The sequence below is a fragment of the Mycteria americana genome, chromosome Z (assembly GCF_035582795.1).
Source record: "Mycteria americana isolate JAX WOST 10 ecotype Jacksonville Zoo and Gardens chromosome Z, USCA_MyAme_1.0, whole genome shotgun sequence".
Classification (NCBI taxonomy): domain Eukaryota; kingdom Metazoa; phylum Chordata; class Aves; order Ciconiiformes; family Ciconiidae; genus Mycteria; species Mycteria americana.
Window position 1 is genome coordinate 38,311,859 of NC_134396.1, and position 15,978 is coordinate 38,327,836.

At 36.8% G+C, this 15,978-nt stretch overlaps 1 protein-coding gene across 13 annotated transcripts in view; it reads left to right on the forward strand.

Annotated features, from left to right (window-relative positions):
- The window catches only part of AOPEP (aminopeptidase O (putative)), a 208,725-nt gene that overhangs the window by 41,598 nt on the left and 151,149 nt on the right, over positions 1-15,978 (forward strand). For all 13 annotated transcript variants that reach the window (XM_075526833.1, XM_075526844.1, XM_075526840.1 and 10 more), the window contains exon 6: positions 191-439. In XM_075526833.1, the coding sequence (XP_075382948.1) occupies positions 191-439 (249 nt within the window). The remainder of the gene's footprint in view (positions 1-190; positions 440-15,978) is intronic.

Genomic DNA, 15,978 nt, shown 5'->3' on the forward strand with positions numbered 1-15,978 from the left:
TATTCAGACATATAGTAATGAGTGTTTTCACAGTGCTGCACATGTGTGAACAGTGTGAGAATACAAATGACTTGGTTTTATGCAAACTAACGCTGTCATTCTGATGTCTAGAGAATGTCCTTGTCTTAGCATAAGTTGTGCACATTTCTGGTATCACATTAAACTTCTTTTTTTTTTTTGTTATTCTCAGGTGGCATGAAGAAAACTGTGGTCATGTGGAATATCCCTGCCGTTTCCAAAATCCTGCTGCCAGGTTGCAGGCAGTCATTCCTTATAGAGTCTTTGCACCCTGGTGCCTTATGGAAAGCTGCAAAGAAAATTTGCTTCAGCTAATACCTCAGTGCCTCTCAGCTGCTTACATCACACTGGGCACCCACCCCTTTTCCAGGCTTGATGTTTTGATAGTTCCTTCCAACTTTTCCAGCCTGGGAATGGCTAGGTAAAGAAACTTCTTAGTATCTCATCTCCTGTATTATGTTAGACTCCTTTTTATCAGCTAGTTAACAGTATCAAATTGCCATCAATATAAAATTGCTGTGCTATTTTTTTAAATCAAGCTTAAAACTCTAGTTTTGGCTTCATGTGGGTAGGTTTGTTTGCATCCTTTGTGCTATGATCTTTAATTTTAGTTTTAAGAGGGCTCAGGGAAGGAAAATAGAAGCTCATTTAGACATGTGGGTCTGAATTTCCTCATTTACCAAACTGAAGTTCTTTTATTGCTTCTATTGATTTAAATACTTGATGCTGCTATAATTTCGTCATGTTTTCTTTTGGTGTTGATTTTACCATTATGTCTTGACAGAACAACAGCATGTTAAAATCCAGATCTAGAGTTTATTCATAAGCCTTTTGTGATTCATGAGTTTCTAGTCAAACACTGGTCTTTGGAAGCTGAGTAAGGCAAACTGTAAGGATTATATTATCAAGTTTTCATGGAACTGTGGAGAATAAAATGCTTAATTAAATATTTTTGTTTTTACAGTATAATTTCCAGTCGTGCAATGACAACAGAATTGTAGCTCTATTAGGTATAAGGCAATGCCTAGCAATTGAAATTTGCCATTTGCTTTTTATTGTTCTTAAAAATATATATTTTTTTATGTTGGTAATGCAATATTGTTTGTTAATAGCAGAGAATGAAACACTGTTTTTATTCACTGTTTGCCTAGTGCCAACAGTAGAGTGGATTCATTTAGGCAGATGGACAAAACATCCAAGGGAAGAATTAAAGACAAAGCCCTGTTAGAAAGATGAGGACTGAAAGGAGAGGTGTATTCCCAGACTGTTGGTTTTGTATTTTGGAGCTCTTGGGGCAGTTGTCGAGTAGGTTTGATATCTGAAGCAACTTCAACAGATTGCATAAATTGCCAGTCTAAGTGCTTAGATGAAACAGAAATTTATTTCTTTTTACAAACTGTATATGTAATCAATTAAGGAAACATTTTGTTTCATGCTACATGTTTTGTTTCTTATTTGTGTAGATTTTTTTCTACAGCTTTCCTCTTGCAATCCTCCTTAGGGATAAAAGTAGAAAATTATGCTGGCATGTAATATGGTAATATTGTATAGTTTTTGGTATAAGTTTACTTTATTTTTTTTTATGAAGATCTATAAAATTTAAAACTTAAGCATTTAGTGACCTTTTTCTGTCGTATAAGCCTCATTGCTTTGTAGATACCTTGTACTGGTTACTGAGTTTTCAGTGATAGCTCTTCGCTCAATGAATTCCTAAATGAAAGCATCAAGAAACTTATACGAGTACTGGCTGCTTTGGGCATCTACCACAAGACTGTATTCTCTGATGCTTTGCACAGTGGTTTGATTTGAGTTAAGTGTTGGGTACCATGTTTCTGAAGCCATATGAAATTGGTAGAGCTGCTTAGCGATTTTCTCTGACTTCAAAGGCATGGTACTAAAAGGTTGACACAGGTCCTTATGGATCATCACTGTAATTGAGGAATAAACTGGCCATTTTACTTAGCTGTGTGATAAGAGCAGTGATCAGTGGAACCCTGAAGGGCAAGACGCACAAATAGTACAAAATGAAAGGGGAGAGAGATGTCCAGGCCAAAATGACAGCACGCAGTAGGAGAAATCTTCAGAATTCAGTTGTTGATATGCTACTGCTCTTTGGGAAGTTGTCAGAGCTTCCCCTTCATGTACCTTTCCCAGAAGTTATAGGGAAAAGATGCCTGCAGGGTATTCTGTTGCAAAACCATCTGTGGTTATCTGAGTCCAGATTGCGTGTTCAGAATACTGTAATTGTGCTTTCTTTGTGAAGGAGATGAGAAAAACCTATTTTATTTCCCTATGCTTCTTCTAACCACTGTCAGTTCCAAGTGATCCATATCATTGAATATAAGTAAAGGATGAAAGAAAGGGCATGCATACTTCCTGATGCTTTTCATTCAACAGTTCATCAAGCCAGGCACATTCAAATTTTTCAAAATTGAAATAAAGGAATAATTTAAGCTGTTTAAATGTCAAGCTGTATTTGGACAGCAAAGGAAATTATTAAGTGACTCATAATAGCTCGTTTGTTCTTGTTTCGTGTGATTTTTCAAATAGAGGCTTCTATGTATATAGCAAGCTGCTTAAATGGTTAATTCCTGTGCATGCAATGATAATTACCTAAATGACTTCAGTTAAGAATAAGCTATGTGCAAAACCATGTCCAAACCCACATTAAAAAAAAGCTAGCTATTATCTTGGGTTAAAAAGGGTGCTGTAGTATTTATTTTTTTATCTTCTAGTCTATCTGTAGCAGTATAAACATAACACAGCATGCCAGCACAAAGAGGCTGTTGTTTTCAGAATTCTAATTGTACTCCTGTCTGCCAGGGAAGGAAGCAGTCATAAATTTTAGTCATTATCTGAAGTATCAGGGCTTTACAGCATTTGGCACTTTTCTTTGTCTGTTCCTCATTAGCCGATACTTACTGTGTTTTTTATATCCCAAAATACTTCCCTTTGCTTAAGGGGGATGTTTCCCCAACATTTTAGACTGGTATGAAATGATGATAGTTCTTGCACAGAGCGACATAATTAGGCATTTTGAGCTGTCTATTCCAGTAGCTGCTACTGTGGGTCAGCTGCATTTCTCTTGAAGTCTAACAGATGGTTTATGAGAAAAACTGAGTTGAAAGCATATTCATTTTACACATTCATTGTATTTTCTGTACTTTTCTTCCTGTGTTTTTTAATTTGCTATGGACTTCAGTATGGAAACGGGATCTTGACTGTATATAATAGTTGCAGTCATCCCCTCTTGCTTCCTGCAGATCTTTGAAGCTGGAGGATTTAATTTTGCACTCTCTCTTGGTTTTACACTATTTTAGTTCAAGTGATCCAGTATAGCTTCTCTGAAATTTATGCTAGTAGAAGAAGAATGTGGCCTACATGTCTTTGTTGGTGATACTATGTTAAACTGTACATAAATGAATAAAGCATTGTGGACCAAATTTAAATAGCTTAAAAGCCAGAAACTCAGTGCTTTCTGTAGAATTTTGAGAGTTTCATGAGCACCTAACAGCACTTAATGATCTGATTTTAAGTTCTCTCGCTAGCAGAAGGGAATGAATTGGAGGAAAAGGAGTAGGGAAGTATGTCAGACTGCAAAGACTCTAGAGCTCCTAATTAGATTGTTGAGGGAAGAGATGCTTGACCTCACACTACACTGAAAGGTGCACATCATTCATGTACTCAGAGAGCTAAGAGGTTAAAAGCAGGAGATTAAAAGTAGCACCATGTTTTGGTGCTGTTGATGATGACATGCTACTCCCTGAGGAATTGTCAACCCCACTGGCATTTAAATAGCCGAGTTATTTCACAGTTGCAAATGGTGTCATGTGAGCCAGTAGTTACTCATGTGAACAAAGCTGGCTGAAAGGCTTCAAATAAAAAATAGGGTCTGTGTGTTCCCAGGTTGTTCATGCTCTTCAAATCAGTTCATTCCCAGTCCAGTTTTGTTGATCACATTTGAAAACCTAGTGTTTCAAAATCTATTCCCGCTGACCTACAACTGAATTTCCTTTCCTTTTGGCAAAACCTGAAGAGACTCTGAATTCCTTGTTCTTTTTCATTCCCCGAGGAAAAACATTATTTCAAATACAGAGACCTTGACTTCTTTTGCAGTGTTTAATTACAATCCTCTTTTTATTTTTATTTTCCCCATGGAAGTAATTTTTTCCTTGATAACCATCGAGGGCCTTTCACAGTCACACTAATCTCTTGTGTTTCTGTGGCTTTATAAACTGCTTACCATCTTTATACTACTTCACAGTAAATGTGCTGATTTTTATTTTACTCCCCTGGGGGTTGTAAGCCTTTGTTTGCATTGAGTTGAAGTACTTTTTTTGAAACAATGGTCTTCAAAGTTTTTTGTTTCCAGCACGTGTAGTTTAAATGACATAAGATTACTGCTTTTTCTGTTTGAACCAATGTACTTTGGATATACTAGTTTTGTAGTAAGTACTAGCACAAGGAAAGATTCTTAGCCAAGCACTAATGTGTCAATAACTTGACTAGTCACATCACATGTTGCAGGGAGTTAGAAGAGTATGATTAGAAGTGTGTCCCTTGGTATGTACCATCCTCTTAGTTTTTCTTTAAACACTTAGTACTAGTAGCTGCTGAAAACAGAATAATGGGATAGATGGACTTCTGGTCTTACCTAGTTTGGCTGTTCTTGTAGCAATTTTGCCCAGCAGAGCTAGCAAGTAGGTGGAACCAAAGAACTTCTGAGCAAGATACTGACATTTTCAAGACAGGATCCCAATGTTAGGTTATTTGAATCCTATTTAGACTCTAAAATTAGTGGCCTCATTTTCAAGTATGCTGGACACCCTTGAAACCCAAATGGAGTTTGGTGACAGAAACATAGAGGATGCTTGGCATATTTGTAAATCAGGTCAACTTATATAGCTGGCTAAATATGGATTTAGCAACCCAGCTTTCAATTCCTATTTATAAAGATCTTAGTCACTCTTCTCCTCTCATGTAAACGGTCTTTGGTATTTTAAGAGGAAAGAATATCCCTTTCTCTAAAACATGGTATATCAGCAGAACTCTTGAGTCTTTCCAGGGCATGTCACTAAGGTTGTTAACTTTTTAAATTGAAAAGGGAGAACAAAAAAAAAAAAATCACCAGAACGAGGAAGAAAAAAAAAGCCCAAGCAGCCTCTTTGATCTGTTCGTCTGTAGCCACCATTTATCCAACCTGTATGTCTGCAGTGTTCCAACAACAACTGATAAGTCTATAGTAAAATCAGCCAGGGCTATTGGAAAACATCCAAGTGTCAAACCTAACTGTGAGTCTTTAGTATTGTTCAGTCTTGCAGAACTGTGATTGACTGTTTGCCTTGGCTGTAGAAGCCTTTTGTGAGTGTATACATTTGTATAAACTTTTTTGCACAACATTTTCAGTTGTGTTAATTTGACAAAATACTTGCAAGAGTAGTCCTTAAACATGAACTCTCCTTAGTCTATTTTTTACATATCACTAGTTGGTTATCCAGACAGAAATAACCATGTACAAAAATTAAAGTGAAAAGTAAAAGTATGATGTCTGGAGGAAGAAAAATGGATTTTTTTTTTTAAACTTATTTTTTATTCATTATGTAGTGGAGAATCTTAACTTGATTATACTTGTTTGCTTGTGTGTGGTGTTTTTTTCTTTTGTTTTGTTTTGGGTTTTTTTTTTAATATGAGAGACTGCAAATTGCCTGAGATTTTAATTCCTGATCCTGCAAACGGTTTTGCATCCCCTCAAATTTACATACAAAAGTTATTTTCTTTTCATTCAAAAGCCATACTTGCATCTTTACGTAGTATATTTGTTGGCAGGATCATGACTTGGTTAAACATAAGTGAAATTTGACTTAATGATGCAAGTGATGTTAATGTGATTTGAATTTAAAGAAAAAGAAAAAGCTATTGAGCATAGACTTCCTGAAAGTATTTGCAAGTAGTGTTGCTTTGGTGTACATCCAGTGGTTTTTTTTAATAGAATTTGGAGCTTGAAATCCATAGCGGAGTCCACCTAGGAGGAAATCGTATCTGTCCTTCTTGTGCTTCTAAGATGAAGAATGAAACATGGTATTTGGCTGAAAATACCATGAAATCCATTCATCAATGCAAACAGAAGTGCTAAAACAGGACTGAGCATAAGCCATTTTTTTAACTCTAGGTTCTGTTTTTCTATCCTGTTTGAGATGACCACCTCTGCTGAGTTCTGTAAGGAAGGATGCAAATTACCAATTTTTTTTCCAGAGTCAGTTTTTCCAATTGGCATTTTTTTCATTTTCAGAAGTGTGTGTTTTGTAAATCACACAGAAATAAGTAGACATTGTTTATTTTAGTATTGTGGAAATTACCTATGAAATCCGTGTTGTCTATGGTACAAAGACTACCATAGAGAGTTATAAATACAGAGATTCACTTTGATTTACATGGGATTTCTTTTGAATAGTAGCTGTTCTGGTAGATATTTGGCGTGTTTGCTAGCCTCACAGGCTCTGTTGCAATGTCGCTGTAAATAGCAACTCAGTACACCTATGTTTAGCAAAGGGACTCCAGAGATTTGCCTTGAGGAAAGGAGAGCAAAAATGTGATACTAGTTGGGGAGATTTTTTGAAAGAGATAAAAAGTTTGGTATCTATTTAAAATGTTTTTGTTTTAAATACCAGAAAGGTGGTCAGTCCTGGATGACATCATATTCAAAAGTCATTGTTGGCTCTACGGGCTATAACCTGCAGTCAGTTTTGAATTCAAAAAGATCTTGGATCTGTCTTCCAGATATCTAAACATTTAGCTCCTTATATTTCACATTACTCTTTCCTTCCTCAAATTTGTCACTGTCCTAGGAATTTGGATTCAGTTTTTAGTGCTATAGAATTTAATTATAATTTTAATGGAACTAATATTAATCTACTGATGGGGTAGCAATTTAGTAATTTTTACTTTTGCTGAAGCACTGCTTTACTATTTCAAGAAAGCTATTCAAAATTCATCCCGGTTGGAGTCTTAGCTGTGATAGCAGTAATACAGAGTATGTGACTGTACAAAACATGCATATGAACTTAGTGGTATTTAGACGTTGAGAACATTTTCTGACTCTTAGCTGGAGCCTGAAGTGTAATTTGCTACCACTGCAATCACAGTCCTTCATCCAGTTGTCATTTTGGGATCAAAACAGGATTTGGAGTACTTCAGGCACAACATATTTCCTTACTAATGTGCTGAGCTGCCTTGTTGGTCTATTAACTCTTAACAGATGTTCTTTTGAATGTAAACCTGCAAAGAGAATAAAACACGTTCATTTCTTGATGGAAAGCAAAATTTGTTTTACATCATTTTATAAAATTGCTACAGTCAGAGAAATATTATTACTTTAAACAAATATCAGAAATAAGATTGATTATTCATAAGAGCATGTCCTTTTTCCCCTTCAGAATGATATTTAATAGATTAATAAAGCAAAGGGATTTCTTACCTTCAATACCTCTTTCTTTCTTTCTTTTTAGTTTCTTGAAAATAAGTACTTACAAAATAGAGAGTTCTTTAATTTTAACTTGGCAAATAGGCTTTCATGTGCTTTGAATGCCACTGGAAAATAAAATGGCTCCTTCTTTTTAAGAAACATTTCAAGTTTTGTATAAGGTAGCTTCTTAAGCCAGATACTATCTGGTTTTATACTGGCATCTTCACTGACCAATTATGTTTGGCTGCTGCAGCACACTGAGAAGAGAGAGACTAGAAGGTTAAGCACTTTGACTATGACAAAGAAGGTTAAGCACTTTGACTATGACAAAGTGGGATGTAGAAGTTACCTGCTGCAAATAATTTTTTTGTTATTATTGACTGTTCACCTCCTCCCACCACCTAACAGCCAAATTGTTTTGCACTATGTCTTGTGACACCATAAAACCAAAAGGCAGTTGATGTTCTGACAACTATACATTTCAAGTATAAGACATGAGACTGTGATAGGGGAAGCCTTGTTTCTTTAATTTGTGGGATATCTACATATTTTAAATATGGTGGGGGGTTTTTTCCAATGGCTGAGCACCCGCCCATCTGAAAACTGTGCCCTTCTTTTTTTATGCTTTAATTTGCAAAAGATGATATGCACTAATACACACTTAACACACACAACATACACAAGTTGCTTTTGAATTTTTTTTCCCTCTTAGGCTTATGTTTCACAATCTGACAGGTTGATGAAATAGCATTTGAGGCTATGAAGAATAAAAATTGACTGGCTTTTTTCACCACCCTTCTTACAGTGCCACAGCAATAGCTGCTTTTATACTTAATCCCTTAAGGGAGATTATTCAAATGGCTTCTATAACCACCACAGTTCAGATGACGTGTCCTTTTGCTTTAGTGTGATATCTCAATGTAACGTCTGTGCAAGAGTGTATATTGTTTTCCTTCCAGTAGCAACAGCATAAAGCAGAAAACAACTTAGTAGCCTACTAAAACAGTGGAAGCAACTACTGCACCTTAAGGTGGATTGAAAAGGCTTTACAGTAATGTAAATTCCATGCTCTGAAACTGAATTCTGAATTGAAACCAAATTTCAGCCATACTGCCTGGTACAATCAGCAGTCTGTTCTTGACCACTCATAGGTCTGCAACAGACACTCACCAGGACCCTACCAGATCCATATATGATCTTGTTGCCTATGTATTATATAAATCTGTCAGTCATTACTTCCTTGCTTTTCATTGTAAGATTGCTGCCTCTTCATGGACACAAAAGTGTAGAAGCTGAGTTCACAGTATTGCATCACAGCTACCTCTGATGAGACTTCTTCAGTTCAGTCATCTTTATGCTATCTGGCAGAAGGACTAATGTGAGGACCTTGCTAATCTAGAAAGTGGCTATCACCAAATCTTAGTAGGTAAACTGAGAAAAGTACTATTTGCTCCTCTTTTTTGAAAAATACGGTAAAATGGTAAATACGATAAAATGGTAAAAAAATGGCAAAACAGGTAAAACAATGGTAAAACTGTCTTCCTTGAGTATCACCGATGATGGTAAAGATGATAAGTCTCTGAAACCCATTGTCCTGCCTTTGGGCCACCTTAGAGGTCACAAACCTAATCATCCAGCTTTGCATGTACAAACTACGTCTGTGTTTCAAAACAAAACCAACCCAGTTTCCAACCCCTGCTCCTAACCCCCAGTCTCATCTGGAATTCTGAAATGTGTCCTTCCTTGTAATAAACACCTAAAGTGACTTCTGCTATGGAATGTGTTAATAAACAAACCAGATGTGTATTCAGCAGTACCAGGGGGCTTGCTTTTGCATTTCTTGCAGTTTTCCATAGAGCTTTCTTAGTGGTTTTGGAAGACAAGGTACAATATGTACCTGTCTTAAGATGCTCTTGGATAGTACCACAAGAAGATAACATCTCAGTCACAGATTACTGACCAAAATTAAAACAAAAAGTCATGTTTTAGAACATGTGAATTTACTTGTGCTTCAAATATGCAACTTCAAATAGTTACCATTTGTAATTTTATGAGATGAATAAGGAATATGGTTTTAGGAGTTTAAAAATCACTTGCTTCTTTTGCTGTATGCCACATGAATTGTTAAAAGGGCTTTGGCCAGTGAAACTTGTATCTGAGTTTATTGAAGAGGTAGGACCTGCACTGTGATTAGAAAAGCACTCAAAAAATATGTATCTTTATTTATTAAATAAACATTCTTAAAATTGTCTTTTGTACAGAAATTCACTTACTTCAAATGAGCAAAATAAACATTATGTTGTCTAGAATAAACCTTGTAAGATGTCCAGTTGCACTAAACTGAGGCCTTAAGTTGGAACATGAAGCAATTCCCTCTTCTTTCACTCCCTCTCTCTTAGCTGTAGCTACAAAAAATGCCATTTCTTCTTGTAGTAACTGGAGAGTTAATGGGGCTCTTTTGGTGCTACTGTAGAACAGTAACTGCATGTTATTAAATTGTAGGATTGGAATTATTGCAGAGCCTCCTAGCATCATTATAGTTAAGGGTACGTATTTCCAACATAAACTTATATTTCAGTGGTTTATGACTGGCTGTAAAGAGTCATTCCCAGCTTAAAGCTGGCATGAAATGGTTTGGCTCAGGAAAAGTGTGTGTGTGTGTTGTACACACATATATGAGAGGCAGGCATATGTTTATGCATATTATATTTGTTATATATTACACAGATTATATATATGTATGCCTAATCATATATATCTATGCCTGCCCTTCATATGTGTGTATATATATGTGTGTAGGTAATACTAATGATTTTTTTTTGCTGTATGAGTTGCATGGCATTTAGAAAGTAAAAGTATTCTTTTTCCTCAGAAGTGACCTGTGTATAGAGAGATAGAATGTGGAGAGATGAAACTAGTAATTAATTGTCATTATTGGACACTGTTTTTGAGATTTTGAAACTAATTTTCAGAATGAGTTTTCCTCTCTCTATCCTGCTTTATCTACCCCTCAACTTTTTTCTCCTACCGACAGAGCTGCATAAGATGGTGGAAAAAGTTTTTTGTTGCAGATCAGTAGTAAAATAGTTCATCTACTGTTTAATATTGTATTCACAATCAGCAGTATTACAATGTTTAATTTCAGTTTCTGAGTCATTTAAATAGTAGAGTGCTTATAAATGCAGAGATTTGGCATTGTATATGCTGCGAGTGATAAGAAAGAAGATATTTAATATTGTGGCCAATTGTTTTGAAGCCCTAAGCTTAATTTGAAAAGGGCCAAAAGAAAGGCAGTGTTCAAAGCAGCCACAGACTTCTGTCACGCGACTGTCTCTGACTTGCCATACCAGATATGCGAAGCTTTCTTAGTCTCTGTCTATTATAATCCCTAGTAGTCTGCAATTTACCTGGGAAGAACCTGAATCAGGTAATAGATTTTAGATTTTAAACACAGACTGCAAGACCAATGTTGCTCAAAGCAAAAGGAAGTGCATAGAAAGCATTAAATCCATGCATACTGCTTTACCTCTGGCACCAGTTGCCAGGTAGTAATGTTAGTCTTTTTTGCTGCAGCCTTGGTTTCAAGTTTAAACAAAAAAACACCAAAACAATGCAAACAAACCAATGGCTCTGTTTTCCTTTTTTTTTCTTTCTTTTTTTTTTTTTTTGCTAAAGAGACAGAAAAATGAAAGATAGTCTTAAAGACAGGGATTTAAGATACAAAGAATGTGTCAGAAAAGTTGTGGACTGGAAGAGAATGAACATAACGTGGAATTTTAGTAGGTAGTCCCGGTGCTGATGGGCTACATCATGTTCCTCTGTATGGAAGTTTTCATAGGAGACTGATTTAAGGATCCCTAACCCTTTTCTCATATGAGTAGTTGTTTGAGTACTTGCTGGTGACTGCCCCAAAGAAGGCTGAGAGAATTCATGTTCCTACAAAACAGTGATGTTACTGAGCTAAAACTCTACCAAATCCAGTCCTTGTGAGTAAAGCAATCCATCCTGGGCTCCATCTTTTGCTTCTGGCCAGGGAGCCTTTTTGGATAGTCACAGACAGTTGGGTAGGCAATTTTGGTTTGCTTCTGCTCCACTCACCCACCCCCAGCCTAGGGCAATAGTCTTCTCTACACCGTGCCCGGTTTTGGGCTGCGTATTATGACAGAGATACTGACAAACTGGATGGAGTCCATCAGGCAGCCACTAAGATTATTAGCAGGTAGGAGGATATGTTGTATGAGAAGAGACTGATAGAGCTAGATTTGCTTAGCCTGGGAAAAGATTAGACTAACTGAGACTCTAATTGCTGTCTCCTACTACCTGAAGGAGTGGTCACAAAAAAGACAAAGCCATGGTTCTCTCAGAGATGCACTGGGAAAATATATGAGGCAACATTCGCAAGTTGCAGTGAGGAAGTTCAGACTAGATCTAAGGAAATGAGTTTCCACAATGATTGTGGGTAAGCACTGAAACAGGTAGGCCAGGGAGCATGTGGAACCTCCATCCCAGGAGGTGGTGAAAAGAGGCATCTTCAAACTTGACTTTTTTCTGAGATTCCAAGCTTTGTTGCTTTTACCTGTGCTACTGCTTTGGTTTTTCTGTTCAGTGACAAATGACACCTCCCCCTCCATGTTACCTGTATGACTCATTCATGTTACCATGGTACTGTGAAAGCCTTTCAACAATTAAAATATTTTGTTTTAATTGAAAATCCTGGGAAGTAGTAGGAATATATTCTTATTTTACAGATAGCTAATTGATGTCTGTAGATGTTACAGGAGAATCTTTCAAAGAAACATACAATTTCCTAATTCCCTTTTCCTCTCCCATCCCCTGCCAAGGTTAAATAAGGAACTGAGTCCATGTCGTTTGGACCCAAACCCAGTGTCCTAACATTGCACCAGCCTTTCCAACCTTTTCTTGTTTGTAATAGGAAGTACTAGCTATCTGCCAAGTTTGAAATGCATACTCCAAACTTCTGGGCTGCTAGTACTAACAAAAATCAGTCTTTAATTGGAATAATGTATAGTGCTTCCTTTTTTTACTCTTTGTTTTTAAAAACACTGGAAGCATTTTCATTATTACCTCTAATCCTCGAAAAGGCAAATTTCACATGTAGAAATTTCAGTACATAAAAAATAATGAAAGCTATTGAAATTGGGGGTAAGGGATGGGATCTTTAGTGACAGAGGATCTAATATCCTGACAGAGGATTCTAGTATTAGTCTTACTGCCTGTGGTGTCATGCTATATGGAATGTTTTTGCAGTATGGCAATAGACTGATTTTATCCACTTACTTAGAAATTGTTTCAGAATGTGGTTAAGCTTTTGGAAATGCCTTATTTGGTGCCAACAAGGTCCTCCTGCAGCATCATTAGTTCAAAAAACCATTGCGTATCAGCCATTGTGAATGGGGGTGGTAGTTGTTTTTTTCTAGGTTAAGTGGTGCTAGTTTTTCTCATCTAATGTTGACTTTACTGGTTGAATGAAGAGATACATTTCTTAACTTCTTTTTCGGTTTCCTCTTCCACTGAGAAATCATTTTAGGTGCAGTACAATTACGATATAGGACTTTTCATTATTGACTAGGTGTAAAGCTGTCTATCATGACTTTTTCTAAGTCTTTTTCTCTTTCTGATGATGTAAGCTGAGCTCAGACTGAACCACAGTATAGTCTTAGAGAAGAAAAATGGCTTTAATTTCTTCCCTTCTGCCTCTCCCAATCCCTCAAAAAAACCCCCAAACAATCAAACAAACAAACCCCTACTCCATCCTATCCCTCCTCCAATCCTACAATGAGTGTTCATATGTAGCTCTGGGAGAAAAAAGTGAAACCATGAGCCAAAGACCAGTTGTCTATTTTAGAACATGTAATTATTTGGCAGTAGAAGTAGTCTAAAACACCAGTATTTTACAACTATTTGTTGCTAAACAAGTACAAATGTTCCTTACCCATACCCATGACACGTGGTTTATGATTTAACCTGTTTTAAATTTGTGCTGATATTTTTGATTCAGTTTTCCAAATAATGTGTCCAAGGAAGCAATTTGCTTTTGCCCATACAATTACAACTTCTGCAATCAGGTAATATATGCAGCGGATGATTTTTCTTACTTCGAATATACCACAATGAATGTTATGGTCACCGTAATGCTGGTGTAAATCATGAGTAATTCCATGAAGTTCTGTGTAGGTCTGTCCTATGTGCATGAGATCATAATCTGTTTATGAAACATAAAATTTTACAGCTAAATCCTAAAAAATGTAGAGGGCTTTTTAGCTGTTAATTAAGATGAGTTATTAAAATGCTGTTCCTAATTCTTATGAAGCATATTGTGATATTGTTGAAAATAGCTTGTGCAAATCAAGATTGCTTACCTGAGAGTTTAGAGCTCAGTACACAAAAAGCACATTCTGATGATGGCTTTCTCATCTAATTTATCTAAAACTTTTGGGACTCTAGAAGAGGAAGCTATTAACTTTTTTATCTGTGCTTTAGACAGATTTAGTCTTTGTTGAGCCACTAGTCAGTTGTGCACAAAGTCACCTTCTGTGAACACAGCAATTAAACATCTTTTCCTTGAGCCCTTTTTGTCTATCAAATAAAAACAAGGAACAGAGATGGGATTTTCTACTACATCCGTCAGTTACAGGCATCCTTGGGGTGGGGCAGAGAGTGAAAGGCTATGTTGAGACTGCCTGTCCATTTCTACTGCAAGGCTAGTAATTTGTAGCACTGCTTTTTACACATGGAAAAAAAGATGGGGAAAAAAAAAAGATGAAGGTTATCCTTTCACTGCTTCTCCTTATCTTTATTGCAGTGTATGTTATGGTAAGTGTGTCTCACTGCTTTCAGGCTGAGAAGCAGGGAGACTTGGCATGCGATGTCAATCCTAACAAGTGTAGAGTGCCTCCAGTACTCACAGTAGCTATGTGCATCTATATTGACATGCCTTCTGCCAGGCAGTTCTGTGTATAAAGACTGTGTTCCAAGTGCGAGTACTAAGTGGTTGGATATGGGTTAGATAAGGCCTTCACCACTACACTCCTTTGCAGTGAGGATTTGGATCTCATGGTTTTACAGTGCTTTAGGACTAGTTTCTGTTCCCAAAATTTGCAATTTCTCCAGTAAATTCTTACATAACCAAAATCTGGTGGTAAAAGCTCTGACTTTATATGAATCAGGAGGCAGGAATGCCTTTCTCGTCACCATTGGTCTTTTATTTATGTTTGTTTGTTTTTTTAACTTTGAGACCTTCTGCAAGTACTTTATGATATGCTCATTGCCTCTGACCAAGGTAACTTTATCTTCCCAGACCTCAGTTTAACTTTCGGTCTTATTTATCCTTGTCCTGTTTGAAAACTTATCTCAAGGTGTCTTTTTTAATAGCGTTGGTACTTGGGATTTTTTTTCACACTTCTTTCAGCTGCTGCAAGTCTGTTTTTTCATAACATTCACTCCCTCTAATTCTATGCTATTGTATAGTTAAGTCTCTTTTCCTCTTATATGTTGTAATTCAGTACTAGCTTTGATCATGACCATTCAGTTAAGTCTTCCTCTGCTTAATTGCTTGGATCCTATACTTCCTGTATTTGCTATTATTCTTATTTCTTTGCTGTCATAACATTCTGTCAGTTGGGAAACTTTATTCCTGAAGGACAGTTTTGTCAAATTCATGGTGTTCAGCAGCTTATTCCACCTTAGTGTGATCCTTTTCACTTTGACATTTTGTTAATCTGTTTCTCCCTCTGCTCAGTCCCCACATCTGCTAGCATGGGGCTTCACAAGGGCCTAGGTCAAATTTCAGTTACTCTTGATGAGAGGGAATAGCCAAAACTTTCTTTAGAGTCTCATGATCCATTGTTAGTTTTCTAAGCAAAGCTCTGACATTCCCTTACTATGTGAGGTCGGAGCTTTTCCCTACCTTCAGCAGCAGTGGGCTGCAAGCTGGTCTAGGGGGCCTTTGCAATTCTGAGTTTGGACCATAATCTTTGGGAGACTCTAGTGTGCATCAAAAGGCATAATTTTCATCTGTCACATGTTCTGTGCTTTTAGAATAGTTAATCCAGTCTGCTTGGCTAGTGTTACTGTTCTGACATTTCAATGCCAATTAGTTAAATTTGTTGCTGAATCCACTGCTGAGCTGTGATTATGACCTTCAATAAGCTGATGCTGCTGTTTGGCTAAGAACGCAGAACTCATTTTTCAACACTACCACCATCAGATGCTGGCAGCTTTGGACCCATTTTGCCAAGGAACATAATTTCTTCTTTCTTTCTGGCTTCCTTCCACTGTGTATCGCTTCCAGCTACTTTACACACCATTGTAGTACCATATAATGTTTCTTTCTTTAGAATTAAATAGCCTTCTGCTTCTTTGGTTTGGGCAAGAATGCTTGGAGGTGAGTGTTCAGGTGGTTTCCCACACCTTCCACGAGAAAGTTTTCTATTTTTAGATGAAAAATTCTGGTTGTTTACAAGGTCTGATGGATGGCA